Below are 25,694 nucleotides of genomic sequence, written 5' to 3' on the forward strand. Positions count from 1 at the left end.
ACAACAGCTGCAAATTGCAAGGCTCCTGCCTAAATTAGAGGTAAAGTCACCACTAGAACTGAGTGAATAACTGTAAAAAATCTTATATTTGTGAAAAATCATAAATTAATTGGCTAGCTCTATACACTGGAAGAGTGATTGATTCAGACTTCTCTATAGGTCCTTACATCCGAACTACAATAAAACCTAGCAGATTCTTTCTGCATAACATCTCTGTATTATGGCCTTTTCTGTTTCTCTACACAGCTAAAACTAGGGTGACCAGATAGTAACTGTGAAAAAATGTGATGGGAGTGGAGGATAATAGGCAGCTATATAAGAAAAAGTCCCCAAAAATGGGACTGTCCCTATTAAAATGGGACATTTGGTCACTCTAGCTAAAACTTTCATCCAGGCTTTCATCATCTTGCACCTTGGTAAATGCAACATCCTTTACTTAGGTCTTGATTAATGCAGTCAGCCTGCTCGTATCCATTCAGCATACAGCTGCAATGATCACTTTCCTAGCCCTTCACTTTGACTACATCACTCCTCTGTTTGCATCCCTTCCACTGTTTTCCCCGGCTCCCCCTTCTGTATTGCACCAAACATAAGCCATTTACTTCACTTTAAAGGCCCTTCACAGCCTTACTCACCCTGTCTATCATCTCTCATTCAGTACTGAGAGGCTGAATCTTGCCTCTGATCAGCCCATGATGCCAGCTTCCATTACCAACTTTTAAAATTTTTGAACAAGCACCATTGTGCTTTCTCTCATGCTTTCCTCTCACAGTTGAGAGGGACATCCCATAAACATCCACTAAGTGACCTAATTATCCTCCAGAACCCTCTTTAAAGTTCTCCTTTTCAGTGACGCCTACCAAAAACTTGACAGTGGTTATGCCACTGGTGTGCTGAGACCACTGCCTATCATGTTGTCCAGTACTGACTCATTGTTTCCTTGTCTCCCTCTTCCGTCTGTATCCATCTATTGTCTCTTGTCTTAGCCTGCACTGCAAAGAGCTCACAGTCTGTTTGTTCTGTGTCTGTGCAGCACCAACGTGGTGCTGGTTCGTGACTGGGGCTCTTAGGTGCTATGTTAATACAAAAAATTAACTATAATCATACTTCTGTAAAAATTAGAATTTAGAATATTACATCATTGAATAAATTATTAGATGACTATTTTTGACTCACTTGATGTAGGGTTATGGTGCTCTCTCTCATCCGTAGGTTCAGAGGAAATATTCTTCTCAGCCTCAAATCCATTCCTCTCCATAAATGTGGTGAGCTGTGATAGCAGTTGGCCAGACCAAAAATACTTTACAATTAAAATTTACATTAATATAGAGTGAACATGAACAACAACAAAATAATATACATTCAATTCCATATACACAGCATTGCCCTATCAGTCCTCTCTGTCAAATTCCTCTGACGTCAGTCAAAATGCCTCAAAATGGTATTTTGAGCTTCTCTCTTTCACCAATAGAAGTTGGTCCATTAGAAGATATTACCTCACCTATGTTGTCTTTCTAATATCCTGGGAGCAACTTGATTACAACTTCACTGCATGCTCAATTTCAATCTTTTCTGGCACCGGCCCCAACTTTGAGTTAGACAGTCCATATATTTCAGAGAAAACCCAACTGAGAGATCATCTTATAAAAATAAATCTTCACAAGGATTACGTTTGCATGATAATAACAACATATGAATTAAAAAAAACAGAGTAAAATGTATACTGAAAGTCAGTGCTTTCTCCCTTGAGATAAATACAACAGAACCTCAGAGTTATGAACTGACCAGTCAACCACACACCTCATTTGGAATGGGAAGTATGCAATCAGGCAGCAGCAGAAACCAAAAAGGAAAAGCAAATATACTGTATTACTGTGTTAAACGTTAACTACTAAAAAAAAAAAAAGGAAAACTTTAAAAAATAATATTTGACAAGGTAAGGAAACTGTTTCTGTGCTTGTTTCATTTAAATTAAGATGGTTGAAAGCAGCATTTTTCTTCTGCATAGTAAAGTTTCAAAACTGTATTAAGTCAATGTTCAGTTGCAAACTTTTGAAAAACACACCATAATGTTTTGTTCAGAGTTACAAACATTTCAGAGTTACAAATAACCTCAGTTCCTGAGGTGTTTGTATCTGAGGTTCTACTGTACTATGATGCAGCAAGAAGTGTAGTTTATCAATTAAGGCAAAATCCCTGTTCACTGATATAAATCCAAAGTGACTCTGCTTAAGTTAGGGAACCATGGACCACAAATAGAAACATAAAAAGACCATCCACAATGCAGGTAACATAAATTATCTTTTATTTACTAATGTTTACAAAAGATGTGTGGTACATACCACTGCTAAAGTTCACCTGCTGCTAAAATATCATCTGTGTGGGAGATATTGTCTTGAAATGTATTATAAAGAAAAGTATGAAGAAAAACTAGATTTTTTTTCACATCTTTGTCTCTTCCAGGGGTCGGTTCATGAAGTCTTGAATGGCCTGGTGTAGGGTTACCCATTTATTAACTGAGGTTTTCAAAGCAGTAATCCATCTGAAAGAAAGGAAAGACCAACAACTGCCACTGAATGGGTGTCATAGGTTCACTTGGAAGATAAACTTCTCCTGAAATTGGTTTTTATAAATCTGTTGTACTGTCATGTCACTAAAAGTGCTAATAATAAGTGGACTGGAGAGGTGGGAAGGGAACAATTGGCTGTAAGAGCAACATAACTGGGCACAAGTTTCCAAATTATTTAATAGCTTCTCGTTATAAGTCAAATCCTACAACTTTTAGTCTTAGGGACATCATTGTGAGCTTTTTTTCTGAACCAAGACTACAGAATGTAGCCTTTAGAAAATGACTTCATAGGCTATTTTTTTTAATTATGATGATCAGTGTTGGAAGTAATTCATCTGTGAGAACTAGAAGTACCTACTTTTCACTTAGTCTGACCTATCATGAAAGGCACTCAGGTGCTTCCATTTAGTATGGTCACCCACACATCCTTATGAGAGATACCATGACAAGGTTCCTTCTTGAACTGCCGCAATTCAGCCTTGCTATAACTCCAGTGATGACAATAACAGAACTCATGCCTCACAGATGCCAGCATATTTTGCTGCAGTGCGACTAAAACTAGTGTTACGGAGAGATGAAAGCACACAGGTGAAAACAAAATGGAAAGATGTTAGCAAACGTTCTTGAACCGCAGTGTTCTTACTTGCTTTAAGAGTTTGGGAAAGAGAAGTGAAACAAAGATCTCAATTTACCGTTTGTTTTCATTTACATTCTCTGCACATAGGTAGAAGGTTTGAAACTCTTCGGATGGGGGTTTCATTTCAATTACAGATCTTCTGGAGCCAAGTGACTGTTCGCTTACAGTGTAACCTTGCAGGTAAATCCCACCTAGAGAAAGGGAAACAGCACAAATAGAGAGTAGCATGAACCACTTGTTGGTCTACTATAAACTGCATATGTGACAAGTTCTTTCCTTCTACTTAGCAGCGGAAAGGTTTTTACATTCTCTTTTCAGAGATCTAGGCAGTGATGCTTCCAAAAATCATGCAACAGAGAATTAAAATACACATACATAAATAGTTTGTGAAAAACCATTAATACCCATTTTTACTTTGAAAAGTGACTGGAGAAATGGCAGTTCCTCAAATGCAATGATTTTCAGATCAAATGTATTCAGTTTACAAGTAAAACAAATATTTGTTTTTCTTATATGCCAGCCCTGCAATTCAACCTGAGATATGAGAGTCAAATTGAGTTCTTTTAATTTTTCACATCATCATCATCAATGAAGGTTCTACAAATCTTTGGATGAAAAAGACTATACAACTGCTCAATATTTTTATTATTATAGTCCAAATTTTGCCCTCTGTTACACCTGTGCTCTCCATGGTGTTGCACAGATTAAATTGATCTGTCACTTATTGGAACTTAGTAAATAATTTTGTTGCTACATGAAAAGTATTGAAACTCAGCTCAGTCCCTTCTGGCTGTATTGACTCTACAGGGATAATGGAAATAAAAAGCATTAGAAAGGTACTTACGTCACTTAGGTCAGCAGATATGAATACACAGATAGCTGTTCCTTTGAGTAACAAAATGCCATTTTTACATAGCTACTTTTCAAAGTGAAACTGGGCACTAGGGCTCTGACTTGAAGTGTCAATAATAGAGATATAAAGTTAAGACTTAAAATGATTATGAGTTCAAATACTCAGAATAGCCTCAACCCAAGTTCTACACTCATACACAGAAAATCATGTAGCCAGCCTTCTGAACACATAGGTTTGGGCAAACTTCAAAATGTGCGTGAGTAATTTTGGTCGTGAGAATTTAGAAGTTGCTTTTGCAAATGTGGCTCATTTTGTCAAGCACTTTAGACACATCATTTTACCTGCTTTCAAATACTTATTACCTGGTGACATTTTTCAAATACATGTTGAATTCACCAAATTGTTTTTTCCAGCTGAAATACCAAACCCAAACATTTCTTCCCAAAATGAAAACCTTTCATTTTGACAGTTTTTTAAACTAACAATTTCAATTTGTTGATTTAAAAGGACTTTTCATTTCAAATTTTACTTTAATTTTATTTTAAAAGATTTTTAAAAATCCTCAAAAATGAAATGTTTTGTTCAACTCAAAAGGAAATTTTGAGATTTTCAATTTGCTGGAAAATTTAAAAAGTTTTTGTTTCAGGTCAACCTGAACTGTTCAGCTACTGAACTAAAACATATGCTGTTTACACAACTCTACTTAAATGTCCCAGGAAGCTGATCCAAAGTTTATCAAAGTTTGTCTTCCAAATTGTGAGTCCTATATTAATAGTCCTACTGACATCGTATCAAGTATCAAGGAGACACCAGTTATTACAGCGACAGTGGACACTGTGTTTGTAAGGTACTATCTGCAACAAGAGTGGAGCAGTTCAGAAAAGGAGTTAGGGTAGCAACAGAAGATCCACTACAATGTCAAAGAAAGCAAGTTTGGTTTATTTTAAACAATAGTGTATTTAAAGACCAGAAGGGCATGATGCTGAGGATTTAGAACACAGAACTAACCTCCCAAAATACCTGATAACTAATTCTAGTTGTGCTATTGATTCACTGTATGACTTTGGGCAAGTTTCTGTCTCTGTTTTCAACCTCAGAGAGATGTTGTAAGCACTAGTTATTTCATTGTTGTACAACCCTTTGAAGCTAAAGAGTGCTATATAAATGCTAAAGATGGAAGTTCCACTCCTCCAGTGGATAGAGGTGTTTCCCTGCCTACATAACTGGGAAATACCATAATCACAGGGAAACCTGCTCCAAGCAATAACTCAGGGCAATTTGCAGCAGAGCATGCCGTCAGTGCAATGAAGTTAAGGAACTTGAGCAATTTTTGACCTGCTCTGGCAGAGTGGCTCTTGTCACTAACATTCAGTCAATGCTGCTTCACTCTCCAACCTGCCAACCCCAATATGCTTTCTGCCAGCAAAGGCACTATTTCACTTTAGAATAATAAAATACTTGCATTAAAATAGTGTACATCTTTCATCTTAATATGAATCATTTAAAAACAAAGAGTATCACCTACCTATGGCATGTGTGGAGCGAATGCCGGCATAAAAATACAAACAGGCATCCTTCAGAATGCAGTAGTGCTGAGTCCACACGTCCTTGGTTTTATCCAGTTGGTGGAGGAGACCCAGGCACTCTGGGTTTTTGATAGCGAGGGGTGGAAGGCTTGTGTTGTGCAGGGTGACATCTACCCATACATGATTCTATAAAGTTAACACAAAACAGTTTCATGAGGAGCGTGCTTTTATTCTGCAAAGACGTTAGCCCCAAATCCCCTATTCTAAAATTAGCTTTTATTGCCACAGTGATTTGGAATGTCAAGGGTTCTGGAAATGCAATTAACAAGCATATATTTTATAGCAACTACTCATTTCCTTCTCATTCCTTCTTACAGGAATTATTTGTCTTTTTCTGCACTTCAAGTTTTGCTGGTACTAACAAGAATGGACCAAAGTTGTACTAAGAGGACTATCATGCTAGCTGTTTTGGAAGTTGCCTGATTTCATTTCTTCTTATTTATTACTTCAGTTCTCACTGTTGCCAAAGCTGGCACTATGGATCACATCCTGTCCTCAGATACTTGCACATCAACAGGAGTTTCACAGAAGTATCTGAGAACAGAATACGGCAATGAGACTTGGATGAATGCATGACCATGTGTTAGATGTCTGTGACATTTCTAGAAGATGTAAATGTCCAGGTGCTAATATTATAGAACAGGCCAAAGAAAGATAGCAGAGCTAGTAAAAATTAGGAGGAAATATAGAAAAAGTTATTTAATAGGCTGAACTGCCTAAAATGAGTTTAAACAGGAACCATGTAATTTCCCTCCCTCTTTTTTTTATTTTTAACTTCTAAAGGACATCTGGATCCAACTTCTACATCTAAACCTAACATGCTTTGTTTAGCTGCAATATCTAATGATGCATCAACCTATGTCATTGTCATCTAAATTCCTTGGGGAGAGTGTCTGCAATATCAGTAGCATCCTGCTCTGTTTCTATAAGGGTTTTCTTTTTCACTCAGTTGTTATTTCTTTCTCATCCTTGACAAGCCAGAAAGAGAGAAAAGAGTTGATGCTATATAGCTAGCTATATTCTTTACTGTGAACTGGAAACCTGCTGGGACTTACTGCAGCGAGTGCAATAGATAAATGTAGTCTTACACCCTGCATTAGTGGAATAGATATTGCTATCTAGGTTCATTAGGAGGACATAGTGTTGGTGTATTAGTGTGTTGAGCCATTGCATTTGAGATGAAGTATTACAGCCCTGTAATATGTTTTTGATGGTGGTTCTAAAAATTCAGGTACAGCACCTTGGATAGCATTTCAGACAATGCAAAAAAAGCTTCTCTGCGAAATTGAAAAATGAATGCAAAGTTCATTTTAAAAAATGGAAGAAAGCAATTAGCTGAAAAGAATACTTACTAATGAAACAAGTTCTGCGATGAAATCAGTATATAACCCTCCTACTCAAAAAGCGTTATTGTCTGCTCAGAGACAATGCTAAAAAGTCAAATCAGTCAAAATAAGCACCCAGTAACTTAGAAAACAAGTCTAATAAATGGCTAATTATGCTGTTAGTGGCTGAATCAAAGTAAGGTCTTTCGATTGCAAGAGGTAAGATGAACATTGATAGCTTAAGGGCTTTTTTATTATTATGATGTTTCCTATCAAACTAAAGTAAGATTTTTTTCCTTTTGCTTCTATGGCTTGTTTTCTAAGCTATATTTATTTTTTATTTCTTTGGCTTTGGGTGCATAATTATAACTTTTTGTATTTATTTAATTGACTTTGTTTTCAGGCCCTGTAGATTAATTTGCATTCACACTCTCTGGTCAGATTTATTTGGCCCCAAATGTAGGTTTTGTAATGATAAGCTTCTATAAAACCTGAAACCAATAGAAATGTTTCTATTATTGATTTTATTCTAATGGAGATAATTTAAAAAGAAACAACTAAACATTTCCCTTTAATGTTTGCAAAGCCATCCCTGTAGCACACTGATTGGAGAAATGACTCATATGGAGAAATGGACTATAATCTAAAGCCTAACTAACTAATTTAAACTGTGAAAAATAAACAAACAGCATAAATGTTGAAAAGTAAATTAGATTTTTTAAAATTCTTCCCTTTTTACTGATCTGGGATGTAATTTTTAACCTAAATAAGAAAATTGTTTTAAATTTTTTATTTATTTTCTTGACAGTGTCCTTTTAAAGACATTTAGATTTTTACCCTAGGCTTAACCCCCAACTTGTGGTCCACTATGACCCCAGATCCCTTTCTGCAGTACTCCTTCCTAGGCAGTCATTTCCCATTTTGTATGTGTGCAACTGATTATTCCTTCCTAAATGAAGTACTTTGCATTTGTCCTTTTTGAATTTCATACTATTTACTTCAGAACATTTCTCCAATTTGTCCAGATCATTTTGAATTTTAATCCTGTCCTCCAAAGCACTTGCAACCCCTCCCAGCTTGGTATCATCCGCAAACTTTATAAGTGTACTCTCTATGCCATTATCTAAATCATTGATGAAGTGAACAGAATCGGACCCAGACCTGATCCCTGAGGGATCCCACTTATTATGGCCTTCCAGCATGACTTTGAACCACTGATAACTACTCTCTGGGAATGGTTTTCCAGTCAGTTTTGCACCCACCTTATGGTAGCTTAATCTAGGTTGCATTTCCTTAGTTTATTAATGAGAAGGTCATGTGGGACAGTATCAAAAGCTTTACAAAAATCAAGATATACCATGTCTACCACTCCCCCCCATCCACAAGGCTTGTTCCTCTATCAAAGAAAGCTGTCAGGTTGGTTTGACATGATTTGTTTTTGACAAATTCATGCTGACTGTTACTTATCACCTTATTGTCTTCTAGATGTTTGCAAATTGATTGCTTAACTATTTGCTCCATTATCTTTCCGAGTACAGAAGTTAAACTGACTGGGCTGTAATTCCCTGGGTTGTCCTTATTTCCCTCTTTATAGATGGGCACTATATTTGCCCTTTTCCAGTCTTCTGGAATCTCTCCTGTCTTACATGACTTCTCAAAGATAATGGCTAATGGCTCAGGAACCTCCTCAGTCAGCAACTTAAATATTCTAGGATGCATTTCATCAGGCCTTGGTGACCTGAAGAAATCTAATTTGTCCAAGTAATCTTTAACTTGTTCTTTCCCTATTTTAGCCTCTCTTGATCCTACCTCATTTTAACTGACATTTACTACATCCAATTCTATACAACTCTGTGAGGTAGAGAAGGGTAATGGACACCATTCCACAGGTGGGGAAACTGAAACCCAGAAAAAGGAGCAAAGAGTCCTGTGGCACCTTATAGACTAACGGACGTATTGGAGCATGAGCTTTCGTGGGTGAATGTCTTGATACTTGAAACCCAGAGAGATTGAGTTGCCTGCAGCCCCCATTATGTCAGAGATAGCAGTATCACTCAGGAGTTTCTGTTTCCTAATCTTGTGCTGAATTCACTAAATTAGCTTGCTACCCAAATAATAAAGCATTACCTGATGGACAGGATGCACAGCTTTATCCATAGCCTCCAGCCACCTACAAAATGCCAGAAAAATTAAAAAAAAAGAAAAAAGAATAGCATGGCTTGGTACAATGGAATAAATATCCTTCACGGAGTCTTTTAGTTTGCTGATACGGACATCTTTCAAAGACATATGCAACACTGAGGACCATCTTAAGGCTTCCAAATATATATATACATGCACGGGCTTTGAGCATTATTTACAAGATGGCATTTCAAACTAGCAGCAGAAATAATTTGCCAGCAACAGACTTGGCTTATTATAAGTGCAGCAATATTACAGACAATAGATTTTTTTTAATACAGTTTATCTGTAGACAAATTAACAATACTTTCTGTTTCTTTGTTACTAGGCTGGGTAGGAGTTGGAAGTAAACTTAAAATACTACAACAAGCTGGGTATTTTAAAACAAAAGAAACTGATTTCCTGACAAGGTTTTGCAATTGTTTGGTATGCTATGCTATGCACACCACATATTGTTGTTATTTCTAGATTTATCTACTTGGGAGGTGCTCAGATACTACGATTAGGGTGACCAGACAGCAAGTGTGAAAAATCGGGATGGAGCGGGGGGTAACAGGAGCCTATATAAGAAAAAGACTCACAAATCTGGACTGTCCCTATAAAATCAGGACATCTGGTCACCCTAACTATGATAATAGCTTCTATGTAAGTACAGAGCTATAAATCGATGGATGGATAGATAGATAGATGAGATAGAGTGTATCAAATAATTCATCCTTCATCTCTTTATATTTCTGGAAGTACAGAAGAAAGCAAAAAGCAAGGAAAACTGCTTTTAAACACATCCTAACTGCTCTGACAATAGATGCTAGATTGGCCTAAAATGAGTCAGGCTGTTTGAAAGTGTTGCTTAAAAGAAACATTACCTACATGCTGCTTTTTTAAAATAGTTTTAAACCCTGGGTGGCAGCAGAAGGAAAGCAGTAGATTTCAAAAGCTCCCTAAGATTATATCTATACTGCAGCTGGAAGTGTGCTTAATTTTGACAATTGATCTTTGATTATCAGCAGGTAAGTATGCCCAGTGGTCTGTGATGGGATGTTAGATGGGATGGGATCTGAGTTACTGCAGAGAATTCTTTCCTGAGTGCTGGCTGGTGAGTCTTGCCCACATGCTCAGGGTTTAGCTGATCCCATATTTGGGGTTTTGGGAAGGAATTTTCCTCCGGGGCAGATTGGCAGGGGCCCTGGAGGTTTTTTCGCCTCCCTTCCTTTGCAGTGGTGGGCAATGGGGGTCACTTGCTGGTGGATTCTCTGCAGCTTGAGGTCTTCAAACCACAATTTGAAGACTTCAATAACTCAGACATAGGTTAGGGGTTTGTTATAGAAGGGGATGGGTAGGATTCTGTGGCCTGCTTTGCGCAGGAGGTCAGACTAGATGATCATATTGGTCCCTTCTGACCTTAAAGTCTATGAGTCCAAGCTCAGGCAGACAGACACACGCTAGCTCTGAGCTAGTGCACTAAAAATGCAACGTGGACAGGGATAGCATGGACAGCCACTTGGCTAGCCATCCGAGTACATCCCTGGGGGAGACTGGGTGGGTGAGCCTGAGCTGCTGCCCTTGCTACCCCCAGCCTCACTGCGATATTTAGTGCACGACCTTGAGCAGAACTAGCATGTGTCTGTCTACTTGAGGTGGGAAGCACTCTCCCAGCTACTGTGTAGACAATATTCCCTAACTGAGAGACAAAACCAGTGCTATGGGCAGTGAGACCCAACAGACTCTTGTGGTGGGTTAAAAGTTTTAAACGGGGGTAAAAAACATGAATGCGACAGGGCAAGCAGAGGAGAGGGTAAGAAAGGGACTGTGCTCTTTTTCAGTGCTCTGCTGGCCAGAAATTGAGTGACATTATACTTGGGTGTGAAATGATGTATAAACAAGTACAAATCCATGAGAGAATTTACAATTACATTGAAGTAGTGGGATAACAATATGGGGGTAAGAATGTGTGTGTGTGGGGGAGGCGGGTGATTCTCTCTTAAGGTCACAAAACTCAGGCATGTTTTCACCCAGGGAAATCCTGAATGGCATGAGGACATTATTTGTTCTGAAAACCTTTAGAAAGTGAGAAAGCTGAAAAATAATTTTTGGGACCTTTCAAAATCAAACCCTCACTCCTAGAGGTGTGACAGGTGTCTTTTAGAGAAAATTTTGCACAAAACATCCCCACAAGCTCTAGAAAAAAGAGTTACATAAACAGATTGCTTACCTCTTCATCTCTTGGTTTGAAGTTGCACAAAAGTAGAAAATCTTGTTTCCGGTTTGAGGCACGCATTTAAACACAAATGGTTTACCCAGGCTGCTGTCAACACCAATTTCTGCACCTTCTAACTTTGTTACATCTAGAGGTTTGCACTTTCCTTCATCCTGTAATTGATGAGATAAAGGTGAAGGAAGTTTTGCCATGTCTGCAGAGCACAATCTTGGGGAATTGAACTGTTTCCAGAAATATGAAAACTGTCACTTTCCCAGGGCCTGGGATAAACTAACGGAGATATTTCCATATAGAAGTTTGGTGTCAAACTGACATTTGTGCCTCTGAAAATATTCCCCTAATTTTCATATATTGTGGCAGCTGGAGGCTCCAAAAAACCTTCCTGTAGATTCACTCAAGACAAAATTTTCAGACATGCCCTCTAAGTTTGCCCCTGCAATTTTACTCTCGCAACCATTTTTGCTTCAGCAAAATGTGTTTGCACATCTTCCAACTTTTGGGGGCACCACAGTAATTTTAAAAAGCATCTTCATAGGTAATTTAGGAGCACAAGGCTCTTTGAGTCCCCTTACGTTATTTCTGCATCTTTGAAACTTTAACTGTGCAGATCTGAGGTACCAAATTCTTGCGCTCTCAAAATCGTGTGCATAAATTAAAAGGGTAGATTGCCGTGCTTTTGAAAATGTGGCCCTTAATGTCAGTCTCTAAGTCAGTAGTTTTCCCCATTAGCATCAGACAATTTTCAAGAGAGCCCATTTCAAAGTCTTTTGGAGAGTGTTTTAAACTGCTTTGCTTTTTAACTATTACTGGAGTACTGGCAATTGGATCAGATTTGCCAGCAGCAAAATGGAAGCTGACACTTACTTTTGGGAAACATGGGCAGCATTAGTGCTATTAGCATAATGCTCAAATAATGGGATTTTATAAACTAAGAATGCATGAATTATGATGAAATTGCATGACCTTTATCAATAAGGGATAATTATTCAAAAACCACAGAAAGTGCTGATGTTGCATCTGAAAAATATACACTCAAACAAATTCTGGTATGCGCAAAATACCCAGCTATGTGTGTAAAATGAATATTTGTGCATGTAATAATCTCTGGGCACATGTGATTACTCATTTGTATCTGTGCATACCTTTTTCTGCAGGAGTAAAATAACCACCTAATTTTGAAAAGTAGAATCTAAAAGCACACTCGTAAGGACATTTCCCAAATCCTTGTGCTTTTTTCCCTCTCTTTCATAGCATCCAAAGGGAAAGCCAATACAATATCTGAAAGGCATTCCCAATAGTCAGTGCTGTGTGATCTACTTTATAAATAATACTTTCAATCACAAAAAACACACTGAAATATCAGCATAACTGAACGATATGTTCAGGCTCCAAACCTCACCCCTGAATAAGCAGACTTTGCACAAGGAGTTCCACAGGAGTCAGGGTGACGGAATTCTGACTTCAGCTCGTGGTTTGTGTCCCCTGTTTCAGCCCACAGGCTAATGGTCTCTACAACTGCTGTCGTAGTGGGGGATAGGCTATAGGACCCATACAGGGGCAGATTCACACCATCCCTCCTCCAACTCCTTTTCTGTGCTATCATAGTGAGCCCATGCAGAAATCCTTCTCGCTCTCAGGTGTATGCTCCCTTTTATGGAACCTCGATGGCTGGCTCCCAAGCAATCATTTTCACTCCCTTTTAGACTTATGTGCCTATAAAGCGGGTGGGTCAGATCTGGGGTTTACACTTCAAAGTAGGATCAAATGTCCTTTGTTACCTCCTAATTCTGTTTTTGATTAGCCTAGTCCTGCAGCACACAAGTTTTACTGTGATGGTTTCCTTCAACAGTAACTGTAGCATGACTATGCCTCTTTTGGGGCAAACGTATTTTGCCACTGAAGGCACCAATGGCTTATTCTTAGAAAAATATCTTGATATCAGACATTGACCATACCTGGGCCTGGAATTGACCCCACTGGTGCTTACTGCAGCTGTGACACAAACATAACTGTGGTTATGACACATTAACATAACTCTACTGGTAGGTAGAGGTGGAAGTTAAAGGTTCTACTGTTTGTGTTTCCTTGAGTTTGTGGAGGGGGGAAATTGTATGGGGCTGAGATTTATGTTCATTCCATTAAGTACCCAAGACTTGGAAACAGCTCTCTGCAGACCACCAGCAAATGTTCCATGGACCACTAATCCTCCATAGGACATAGCTTGGAGTCCTCTGGTATAGGGCAGAATGTGTATTCCATGACGCAGGTGAAATAACCCTCGTGGTTATTTTTTCTTAATTGGCCTGAGTTTCGAGGGAACCATTTCACCAAAAAATGAAAGCATTTAGCAAAATGTATCAGTCAGTAAAAGCAAAGGCTTATTTGAGTCTTAGAAAAAGACCAGTAAAAAAAGATGGATGTGGTATCTAACACTTCATGGAATTAATTGGTCAGTAATATAGAGTGCACAGCTACATGTTCTCCAACTAGCCCTATTTTATTTGGTGTAAATACATCCAGTGAGTAAATGACATGCAGGGCATTTTCCAAGTGATTTGCTGTGATCAAAGGATTTTGTTTGAATAGAGTCAAATTTACTATTCTAGTTAAGCTGCTTTGTGTAAGAAAAGGAAGGAATTGGAGAGCTATATGAGCACATTTCATTCCATCTGCAGCAAGTGAACTCAAAATCAACAAAAGGGATAAAAAAGAAAAGATTAAAAATAAGCTATTCAAGAGAAGGCAAATCCTGAGGAGATGATGCAAAAATAACTTTACAGAGAAAGAAATTGAGTCCTAGAAAAGAAAATATGAAAGGGAACCTGAAATGCAGTTAAAAAATTAAACAGCAGTAGAAAAAGGGAAAGTGAGGGACTGGGTGGCTCAGAAGACTAGCAATGAGAAACGTAGGCAGTCATCTCCAGGTCATTGGATCAGATTTGGCTTAGTGGCAATTGGAAAGTACCTTTGCCTGTCATCTCTTCCTAAGTGTCCTCCTGTTTTCTGAAACTCAACATGTCAGAAACGGAACTCTTCTTTCTTCCTCAACCATTACCCTTCCCCTCTTTCCCATTATAGCTGATAGTTCCCACCTAGTTCTCCACCTTGGGGTCAGCTTTGACTTCTCCCTATTTTTCTCCAACTTCCAGAGTCTCTTGCTGACTCCTGTTGCTGCTCCCTGTATAACATCTCTAAAATCAGTCCCTTCTTCTTTGCTTTTGCTGCCTAAAATTTGGATTTGCATCTCAATAATTTCTTGGCTGTAGACTCCTCCTCTCTCACCTCCTTTTCTCTCTCCTCTATAGGGTGGGGCACACTTGCTGGGAGAGCATGAGACCTACGTTTTCTGTTAATAAATAAAAGACTTTAGTCTCGAGAGCTGTACGCGTGGCACCTTTCACAAATATTAATTTAACGTAAAAATACTTATTTTTTGAAAACAATGGACATCTAAAAAGATAATAAATCTGAGTGAGAGGAAAAATACCTGAGGCAGGGCAGGAGAAAAAAAAAAGGTGAAAAAGTGACTTCGGTTTTCAATCTCCCATGTATACGACATATGATCCATAGGTGCTGCCATCCATGGATACAGACAGACAGTTTTGTTACTGTCATATAAACACTAATACGATTAATCTTCAACTCCAGTTTGTGTCCTTTTGCTGCTATTTTTCATGAGGTCTCTGTGTAGCATCAGCAAAAGTTAACTGTTGATTGTTTAGATTTCCTGTAAGGATCAACTGCAGGATGCATTACCTCATAAGAAGTAATCAGCATTTTACAAGATCAGGCTCCATAGGAGGAACAATCAACGGACAGCATTTGGGATAGTCTGAATCAGGACAAGTTATGGATTCGTGTGAGTGAGACTAGTCTCTGGGTAAGAGCATGCAACCTGCTGGTCTGCCAAATGCAACTTATGCATCACATCAGTGAACAGTATTTTTTTTTTATTTATCAATGAGAGGAATTTAGAGGAAACGGAGGAGACCCAGGAGTCAGTAGCTTTTTAAACATAAATTGATAAATATGTCCTGTAGCAGTGGGAGGCATGAAAGGTGCACAGAAGGAATCAGATTGTATGCTGTCTGTAAATAATGTGGCAGCTCCCTGACTGTGATGATAAAGCTCTGAGCAAGAACGAAGAACAAATACAAGTGGTATCTCTACAAGCAATGGCTCAGACCTAAATCTATTTATAGCTAAGCCTTTTATATAAAGAGCTTATGTTTAGCAATGAATACCCCAGGCCTGTATAAGAGAACAAAGGACTGGATGTTTGTCAGACTGAAATGCTGTGAAAGGTCCACACACAGTAGGCAGAAGATTTCTTTCTTGTTACAATAATTGGAATCTGAATATATCCCCCCCCATCACCAAAAAATTAGGATAATTTAAAGGACTCTTTCTCTCATTCTGATGCTGTATTGAGTGTATGTGCAATCAACAGAGAGCATGTACCATATTGTCGGATTTTCAGATTTCTACAGTTGTACAAACCTGTCATCTCTGTAATGCACAGTCCCAAAATGGAGAGGCGAGGTGGAGGCTGCTTTGGCATTTTGGAAAGTAGAGGGCTACCTATGTTAAAGCTACGTGAAAATTGCTCTGTCCAATTAGGAAGTGATTTCACTTTAGCGTTATTATTCCTAACTGCGTAATTTTCCCCTGTTCTGTACAGCCTGGGAATGACTCAGATATAAATAAAGCAGAAGAAAGGAGACCTGCATTCATCTGGTCAGAGGCATGTGTCTGTCTGTATATAAATATTGCTGATATTGAGCACTGTTCAGACCATAAAGAAACAGAATTGGATGCTTTCAAGGTATTCTGAACAAGAAAGATGTTGGGAGGGTAAATCTACTAATGCAGGCATCCTGTAATAAAGACAGCTGCACACTGGCTAGCAACAACCATCCAAGAAACAAAGCAAAACCATTCCACTGAAGAAACCACAATGAATGAGGGGGAGACCTAGATTAGGGTCCTCTCGGTTGGAACAGGTGCTTTATAACTATCTATATGGCATCTAGCTACCACAGAGTTCAATGCATTAAATATATCTTACATAGGGAAAAGAAGATAAAGATTGAGACGGATTGACATAGGCTTTGTAATAGAGACACATGATACATCTTTCACTCAGGCAAGGTGATGTAATACTTGTTTATTAGACTGGGCTCTAATCACCTTTATTGGCTGGAAGGAGATTCTGTTGTTGTGAAATGCACAATCCACTCTTTCTGCTCCCCCCCACCCAATACTCAAGCTGTCACTCAGTCACCTTGTGCCTCAGGGCTTCCTATGGGCACTAAATCTGGGAGCCTACAAAATGCAATTTTTTAAAAAACTGTGCTATATATAGCCAAGGTGACTGATACAAAGTGCATTGTCTTCCCCGAGATACTGGGAGTTCAGAGAGACTCCTTAGTGAAGGCAGCAGTGTGCCTACTGCAGGTTTCTCTGTAGCACGTTTCAGAATATTACAACTTTGAAAAAAATATATGGAGGCCAGAATTGTGAGATTTGGGCTTTAAGTGCCAGAGTATTTAAATGGAACAGTGGTATCAGTTTTTATTCCTCTGTTTTCATCTTTACTCATGTCTTGGCCCTTCCTAGATCATAGAATTATAGAAATGTATGTAGGGATCAAGAAGTCATCTAGTCCAAACCCCCACGCTGAGGCAGGATCAAATATACTTAGACCATACCCTAACAGTATGGGTGCAGCACCGCCTGTCTTGAAATGGTTTCCATCATATACAGGGTTTACAATTTGGTTCAATGGCTTTCAGCACCTTCACTATAAAAATTGTTCCAGCACCCCAGCCTAACAGGTGTCCGTCCAACCTGTTCTTAAAAATCTCCAGTGACAGAGATTCCACAACTTCCCTAGGTAACCTGAACTATCCTTATAGTTACATTTTTTTCTTAATATCAAATCTAAATTGCCCTTGCTGCAAACTAAGCCAATTACCTCTTTTCCTACCCACGTCACTTGTCTTTAAATCATCTCCAAAATTTGTCTCTTTAATTAATCTGTGTTTTGGTAATTTCCTAGCCTAATTACCAAAGCCTCCTTCTCTCCACCGTCCATTCTGTCAATTTCCCCACCTCCTGTCCATCCAAAATGTTCCCATCAAGATCATCTTCCGTATTTTAGAAAGTCTGATTACAAAGTTCCACACCATTCTGAACTGGTGGCACTGAGAAAGCAGATGGAATAAATGAAAAGGTAATACAGTATGAGCAAGTGAAGGGCACTAACTCGCTCTGGACTATAATTCAAGTGGTCTGTAATTTCTGGAAATGCCAATTAGTTTCTTCTGGAGACATATATAAATGCCACATTTTCACATTTGAGGATGGTCATCTTTGTATCTCCCAGTATATTGCAGTTTGAATTTGTTTTAGTTCAGTCTCCATTTCAATTACCTGCCTGTCTCTCTCTCTCCCCTTCCTCTTTTCCTACATGTGCTGATGGTAAAACTCTAGGCAGTAGATATTAAGGACATATCAAGACACTATAGATTAGTGTTTTAAGTTCTCCATTTTTTTAAATACATGTTTTCTGTTGGTTTTTCGAAATCCTATAAAGTCCACTCTTTTTCTTTCTAGAATCATGGCGTCACATGCTCTATTTTCTTTTAATCTTTTTTATTCTGTGACAAATTGATTATAAACCCAAATTGTCAAAGTCTTGAATTTGGAAGTTATTTTCAGTAGTTTGGTAAATTCTTGTATGATCCTCCATCAACATTTTGTTTGTATTCAACTCCAGTGTGTTGAGCTTCTTGTATAATAAATAATTGGAATGACTTCTTCAAATCTGTGAGATATGTACTCTATTGTTGGTAGAAACCAAACACATTTCCATGATGAGGAAGAAGAATTGCATCCCATTACTTACCCAGGGAATCAAAAATACTGTGTATGTAGCTCATTAACAAAAATATACCAGCTATAATTAGAGGAATACAGATTCCACAGACTTAACATCCTTTGGGATATGTGTGGGTTAATTTGACCCTAGTACAGTGGGGGAAGAGAGAGTTTAAGGGTCAGATTTGTAGAGGTTTTTAGATGCCTAAAGATGCAGGTAGGAGCCCAGAGAGATTTTAAAAAGCACCCAGGTGCTTAACTTCCCAGGAGAAGGACCTGGAAGCAATGGATCAGGTTCTCAGCATTAATAATTATAACTCCATTGAAGCCAATGGAGCTGCAGCAATTTATGCTGAGTATCTGGCCCAATGTTCCTACTCTGACCCTGATACTGCAAACATGCCCATGAATAGACCCTACTGAATCCAATGAGATCACCACTTGTATAAAGCTACTCATATACATAATTGCTTGCTGTAGGCCAGTGACATCTCTCTGAAGGGAAGACAAAATGGCCTTGCAGGCAATGTGACTGAAATCTATTGCAATACATATCATTTCACAAATGTGTGATAGGTGAGAATAAATCTTCAACAACAACGATATGGGCGAATTATTAAATAAACAAACTGCATGAACATCAGGGCAATTAGTTTAACTGTTTTTAAAAAAAAATTCTGTAGGATGGAAAAGCAAATTTCAGGTTGGATAACTTCAGTATTTGACCCACATGCCTGTAAAATAGAGCTGAAGGAGGACATCCTCCACCTCTCAGTGTTTGCTGATATGAACTAAAACAAGAGTTGAGCTCAAAAATGCAATCTGTACCCCACCTGGTGTAAACAGAAGATCCGATTCTTTTCTCACTTACCCTGCTGTAAATCTGGAGTAAACTAGTTGAGGTCAGAGGAATTACATCAATGTAAAACTTATATTTTTGTGATCAGAACCTGGCCCTAACTATACTTAGAAATTGGTAAATCCAACTAATTTGTTGGAAGGAGATATGCAAACGGACCCCAGAAAGTACTTTTGTCCTCTGTGTATTATTTTAAAGAATTCTTACATCCACTAAGGAGAAGAATCTGTCTTCATCAGTGAGCTGAGGCTGAGGACATAATGTTTCATGCTTTATCTTATAGTTGACATAGACATATAACTCTTTAGTAAAAATGAGAGCATAATTTGTAATTCTCTTGGAAAAGAGAGAGGAATGAGCCAGACTTATCTATTGTTCTTCCCTTCTCCTGGCAGAAATCGTACCCAGAAGAAATTACACTGCCAAAAGGCCTGATTCAGATCCCACTGACTTCATTTAGAAACTGGATCTATCAAAAAGTGAAGAAGTGCATTATTAGGAAGACCAGATTGAAAAGGTACCTATGTTAAGAGCTCTTCAAAGGACCATCAGACCACAAGAAGCAGTTGAGAGGGATTCATGTTTTTTAGGTGTTTAAAAATAGTTTAAATAAATAAGTATTGCAACATTGTACTTTAAGGTGTTCTTTGGAGTAAAGAAAAAGAGGGAGAGCTGATGGTTGTCAAGAACTGTATGAACTGATGCACCATGTGTCGCTATGGTACAAAGACTGCTTAGGGAAGATTAATAATAATAATTAATACAAAACATTCATGTGGTACTCTAGATTTACACACCCTTTCCTAACACAGGTAAAAGCATGTTTCCTGTCCCAAAGAGCCTACCATCTAAACATAAGGTTTGGATTATTCAGATAAGAGTTTTCTTTGAGGCAATAAACAAGGCAGGGAAGGTTGTGAAAAAAGCAACATTCTTTAAAATAAATCAGGTATTTAGAGGAAAAATATGGAGTCTTTATGTGGTCAAATACAAATGACAGTAACAATGAGGTACACTTTCTTGTCACTAGCTCATGTTAGTTAGAAATCTACCTGATGGAGCTCCCAAGGAGTACTGAGTAGCTGGTTGAGTGAGAAAAGAAGATTGTATAGAAGGCATGACTACAGTTTCTTTAGTTCCAAAGGATAGAGATGAGTGAACTGGTTTTGATGAAATAAGAAACTCTCCACATATAAAAAAAAAACAACTGTAACCCAATAATAATACTTAACTCAGTTCAATCCTGGTGAAGGTTTTGACATGGTTTGATACTTTCTTTGTTTGAGGCCAGAAGAAATAATTGGAAGAAGGCTGAGATATTTCTGGATTCTCCTTAGCTGGCCTACTAGCCATTCCTGGAAGCAGGGTGGGAGCACTGGAAAGCAGTGACTCTGAAAAAGGTTTGGTAGTTGTGGTGGATAATCAGCTGAACATGAACTCCCAATGTGATTCTGTGGCCAAAAGTGCTAAAGTGATCCTGGGATGCATAAACAGGGGAATCTCAAGTAGGAGTAGAGAGGTTATTTTACTGCTGTATTTGGCACTGGTGTGGAATACTGTTCAAGAGTCACAGTTCAAGAAGGATGTTGATAAATTGGAGAGGGTTCAGAGAAGAGCCTCTGGAATGATTAAAGGATTAGAAAACCTGCCTTATACTGATAGACTCAAGGAACTCAATCTATTTATCTTAACAAAGAGCAGGTTAAGAGGTGACTTGATTACAGTCTCAAAATATCTACATGGGAAAGAAATATTTAATAATGAACTCTTCAGTCTTGCAGAGTATAATGTGAGCTAATGGCTGTAAATTGAAGCCAGACAAATTCAGACTGACAATAAGGCATCAATTTTTGACTGAGGGTAATTAATCATTCAAACCATTTACAATGGTTGTAGTGGATTATCCGTCACTGAAAATTTTTAAATCAAGTTTGGATATTTTTCTAAAAAATATGCTCTAGAGATTATTTTGGGGAAGTTCTATGGGTTGTGTTACACTGGGGGTCTGATAAGATGATCATAATTGTCCCTTCTGGCCGACAGGTCATTGACTGACAGAGCAATGGGGAGGGAAGACATCCTCCCTCTCTCAAGAGCTAGAGAGGGCCTACCATGCTGTTCCCTGCTAGATTATTATTATTAGTATTTGTATAGTGATGGCTTCTGGAGACCCCAGTCAGGAGAGAGGCCCCATTGTGCTAGTAGTTGTACAAACACAAGCTTGACACCCTTCCCCCACGAGGTAAAAATCTATTATGCAAGAAGCAAGGATAACAAAAGAACAGGGGCTCATGAGAGGGTTAACAAAATAAGATTATGCAGTTGCATAGGTGAGCTATGTGTACAGTTTGATGGGTTTGAATCATTTAGAAGTTTTTGTTTTATTAATAATTAAATAAAGTCTGCTAGCTCTAATTGCCCTCTAGTGTAACCATTACTAGTTGGTTAGTGTTTGATAAGAATCTCAGTGGAGGCAGAGAAAAAGGCGTATCAGGTTGCCTACTGACAATGCCAGGAGAAAGAAGGTACAGCAGGCTCTCCCTGCAATTGTCCGAGGGGGTAGCAGGCTGCTATAGCTCACGACCAAGAAAGCAGGATCACATAGGAGGAGCCATGGCCTCTTGGGGAAAAGAGTTTTGTGGGGAGGAGGTTTGCAGGATCTGTCAAGGATGGGATTATTCAAATGATTATCCAAACTACAAAAAATAAACCTGGACTCAGACCCTTTTTTGAAGTTTTCCCCCTCACTCTCTGTGAGGTTTGTTCAACTTTCTACACCGAGAACCCTACTTTATATGCAAACTTCATAAGGATGGTGACTGAAGGTTGTTGCTTCCTTAGTGTAACTACGAGAAGTTAATCAGTCCTGAATAGAGAAATGAATCCTTTTTAGAGTGGTGGTAGCAAAGAGTGGGTGGTTGACTCTGAATCTGATCAGTTTCAAATATGAATTTTCAGTGAAAATAAAAATAAACTCTGCTCCAGATATTTCTGAAAGCCCATCCTTTTTTCTTAGAAGCATAGAATCACAGAAGATTATGGTTGGAAGAGACCTCAGGAGGTCATCTAGTCCAACCCCCTGCTCAAAGCAGGAACATCCTCAACTAAATCTTCTCATAATCTTATACTCGTGTTTTGAATGTGAGATCTTGTATCTATGGTGAAAATTTTGAAAAATGAATTTTTTTTGCAAAAAGTGCCTGCTTTCCATGGATTTTTTTTTTATTTTTTTGTCAAAAAAAGAATACCTGAACACCAAAATATTTCAGTTTGAATATGCTACCATAGTACCTCATGAGAGTTGTCATTTGGTTTCCTCACGTCTTCATTCTCCTCTATGGGCTGTGCTCCTCAGCTGAACTATATGTTCCATTATGCACCATAGCCAGGGACTCAGGTTATATATTGCCTCTGCTCAACAAGAGGAGAGACTGTGGTGCATTATGGGAGATGTAGTCCAATCCTGAAGCCTAACCTATTCAAATGGAAGCAGAGGTACCACAGCATTTCTGAATCAAAATATTTTGATTTCCCCCTACCCCTCAAAAAGGAGAAATTTCCACAGAAATCACTTCCATTTTCTATCTAGGCCTAAAATATTAATGTAAAAAATGGCTAAACAATAAAGTAGACATGCAACATCTTCTGCTACTGCAAGAACAGGTATCAAGTTACTATTGTAACTAGGGTGACTAGGTGTTCGGAACACCTGGTTAAAAAGGGATCTTGGTGGCTCCGGTCAGCACCATTGACTGGGCCGTTGACTGTCCGGTAGCAGGCTCCCTGCTAGCATCTATGCTGTGCGGCTCCCAGGAAGCAGCCGCCATGTCCCCACTCCAGCTCCTAGGCATAGAGTCAGCCAGGGGGCTCTGCACGCTGCCTCCGCCCCAAGCGCCACCCCTAGAGCTCCCATTGGCTGGGACCTGCAGCCAATGGGAGCTGTGGGAGCAGCACCTGTGGAGAGGGCAGCGTGCAGAGCTGCCTGGCCCTGCCTCCATGTAGGAATCAGAGGGGTGACATGGAAAGCACCATCTGGAGCCTGCACCTCTGAGTCCCCTGGCACCCCAACCCCCTGCCCCAGCCCTAATCTCCCTTCCACCCTCCAAACCCCTCGATCCCAGCCCGGAACCCTTCTTTACCCCACACCCCTCATCCCTAGCCCCACATCAGAGCCTGCACTCCCACCCAGCACCCTCACACCACTGCATCCCAACCCCTGCCCCAGCCCAGAGACCTCTCCTGCACCCTGAACCCCTCATTTCTGGCTCCACCCCAAAACCCACACCCCCAGCCCAGATCCTGTACCTCCTCCCACACCCCAACTCCCTGCCTCAGTCTGGAGCTCTCTCCCATACTCCAAACCCCTTGGCTCCACCCCCAGCCCAGAGCCCCCTCCTAGACCCCAAATCCCTCATCCCTGGCCCCATCAAATAGCCCACACCCCCAACCAGAGCCCTCACCCCCTCTCGCATCCCGGCCCACTGCTTCAGCTTGGAGCCCATTCCTGCACTCTGAACTGCCTCATTTCTGGCCCCACTCCAGAGCCTGCACCCTCAGGCCCCTGAGCCAGCCCGGTGAAAATGAGTGAGTGAGTGAGGGGGTGATGGAGTGAGCAAGGTCTAGGAGAAGGGGTGGGGCAGGGCGGTGCCTCAGAGGAGAGGCAGGGCAGGGGGCAGGGCAAGGATGTTCAGGTTTGTGTGAGTAGCAAGTTGGCAACCCTAATTGTAGCTGTGGCTATGCAAATAAGATAATGTAGAGTTAATATGCTAATACTTGTGTTAAGCATGCCCAACAGAGGCCTGAGCAGAGTCAAGCTGAGATGACAGCTCATATAGTTAATAGAAGTGATGTGCCCCTTTCTGACCAATCTATCTCCTGAGTGCTAACTAAATGTTACAACTACTGTAAAGGGGCATTTTAGTCCAGTGCACAAACTCCATTATAAGCCTAGATATACAGTACCAAAATCTGTTCTGAGTCACACCAGTTTACGTAGGAGTAATTCAAATTCTTTATGTAAAAGCATAATAAATATCTGCTGTCAGATGTTGCCACATGAAGGTGCAAACTGCATTGGGACCAATGCCCACCAGGAGAATTCAACGTAGGTGGTATTTCTTCCACTTGGGGCTCTATGGGAGTTCTGCTAGCTAGTGGAGGCAGCTGAGGAGATGTGCTGATTCACAGCATCTCTCCATCCCCAACTGCTTTGGCAATACGCCTTTCCTGGCCTGCAATGTACATATTTTGGCTGGTGGCTGAGGGGTTCTGGTGCTATGTGCTGCTGCATTCCTACTTCCATGAATTGACTTTCCATTACAGGGGCCTATGCCAGGACTATGTTGGTGGAAGCTGGCACAGGCCCTAGAATAAGTTCCCAGAGAAGACTGTTGAAGCCTAAAGCATAAATTAGTACAAAATGGAGCTAGATTTGTTTCCTTAGAAAAATGGGATTAAGGGTTGCAATTATGCAAGAGAAAAAACCACCTACACAAGAAGGCACAATTGCGATAGACCAATTAAAAGCATATATGTGTTTGGAACAGTAGACTTTTTCCTGTTCCTAAAAGTTCTATACCGTGGGCACAAGTTAGAATGCTGCAAAAGGGACCACAGTTTCTGGGTGATTGCTTATCTGTCTGAAGTTGACATATTAGTTCTATGTAAAGGACATTTTATAAAATATTTGAGAACATTAGGAATAACCGAGAACATGAAGAATTGAATTCATCCCTGCTTCATTCCAGTTTTATGTCAGTAGTCTCCAGTGATTTATCATTCAGGAGGTGTGTAACATACATCCGAGAGAGGATGCACTGGAGAGGAGGAGAAATGGTAGTAATAGGAAAAGCAACTGAAGGGAGGATGTATGTTAGAGAGTGAGGCTTGCTGTATATTGCATCTTCCTATTATTTTCTGCCTGCTATGCCTCTCATTGCATCCCTTACTGTATACATTACACTTACATTGCACATCCATTGACTGCCAAATCACTGCAAATTACTCTAATTTATCCCTTGCATCTACTTACAAATATTTGCTGGCCAGCTGACACCATCATTTATGTTATTTGGCCTAGAGACCGCTCTGAAAGTTGGGTTTACTCCAGAGTGAGGGATGGATAGATTCTCAGCTGGTGTAACTCAGCATAGCTCCACAGAGCTAAGGCTCTAGCCCTGAATTTGACCCTCATATCTTCCTGCATTTAATTTTGCTTTAAAAGTGGGGAAACTAATGCTTGAGCTCATTGAGGTGTATCTTTTTATAAGTTATAAAGTGTTTTACTATAAAAGACCAAAAATAGACACACTTAGAAATCGGTATATTGAATTTTGGAAGCATAACTTTCTGCTTGAGTAACTTTGTTGCAAGTTACATAAGGGAAGGGACTGGTAACTTGTCATTATATGCAACACCTACTAAAGCGCCTTGCAAATTGTGCTATAATAGGATTGTGTAACAGATGAATTCAGCTGCTCTTCTAGGCATAGCAACTCTGAAAAATATCCGTTATCAAAATACTCCATCTGCTGGATACAGGTTGAAATGCAACCATTGGAACCTTTAGGAACTGTCCAGCAGTA

General features: G+C 39.5%; 1 protein-coding gene across 1 annotated transcript in view; it reads right to left on the minus strand.

The window, feature by feature from the left end:
* Positions 1 to 2,346: 2,346 nt before the first annotated feature.
* The window catches only part of LOC116815271 (uncharacterized), a 49,805-nt gene continuing 26,457 nt past the window's right edge, over positions 2,347 to 25,694 (minus strand). Inside the window, exons 8-12 of the mRNA XM_032763479.2 lie at positions 11,364 to 11,521; positions 9,098 to 9,140; positions 5,585 to 5,771; positions 3,262 to 3,397; positions 2,347 to 2,542 (exon numbers count right to left, since the gene is read on the minus strand). Of these exons, the coding sequence (XP_032619370.1) occupies positions 2,443 to 2,542; positions 3,262 to 3,397; positions 5,585 to 5,771; positions 9,098 to 9,140; positions 11,364 to 11,521 (624 nt within the window). The 3' untranslated portion in view covers positions 2,347 to 2,442. The remainder of the gene's footprint in view (positions 2,543 to 3,261; positions 3,398 to 5,584; positions 5,772 to 9,097; positions 9,141 to 11,363; positions 11,522 to 25,694) is intronic.

This window comes from Chelonoidis abingdonii, chromosome 6 (assembly GCF_003597395.2).
Source record: "Chelonoidis abingdonii isolate Lonesome George chromosome 6, CheloAbing_2.0, whole genome shotgun sequence".
Classification (NCBI taxonomy): domain Eukaryota; kingdom Metazoa; phylum Chordata; order Testudines; family Testudinidae; genus Chelonoidis; species Chelonoidis abingdonii.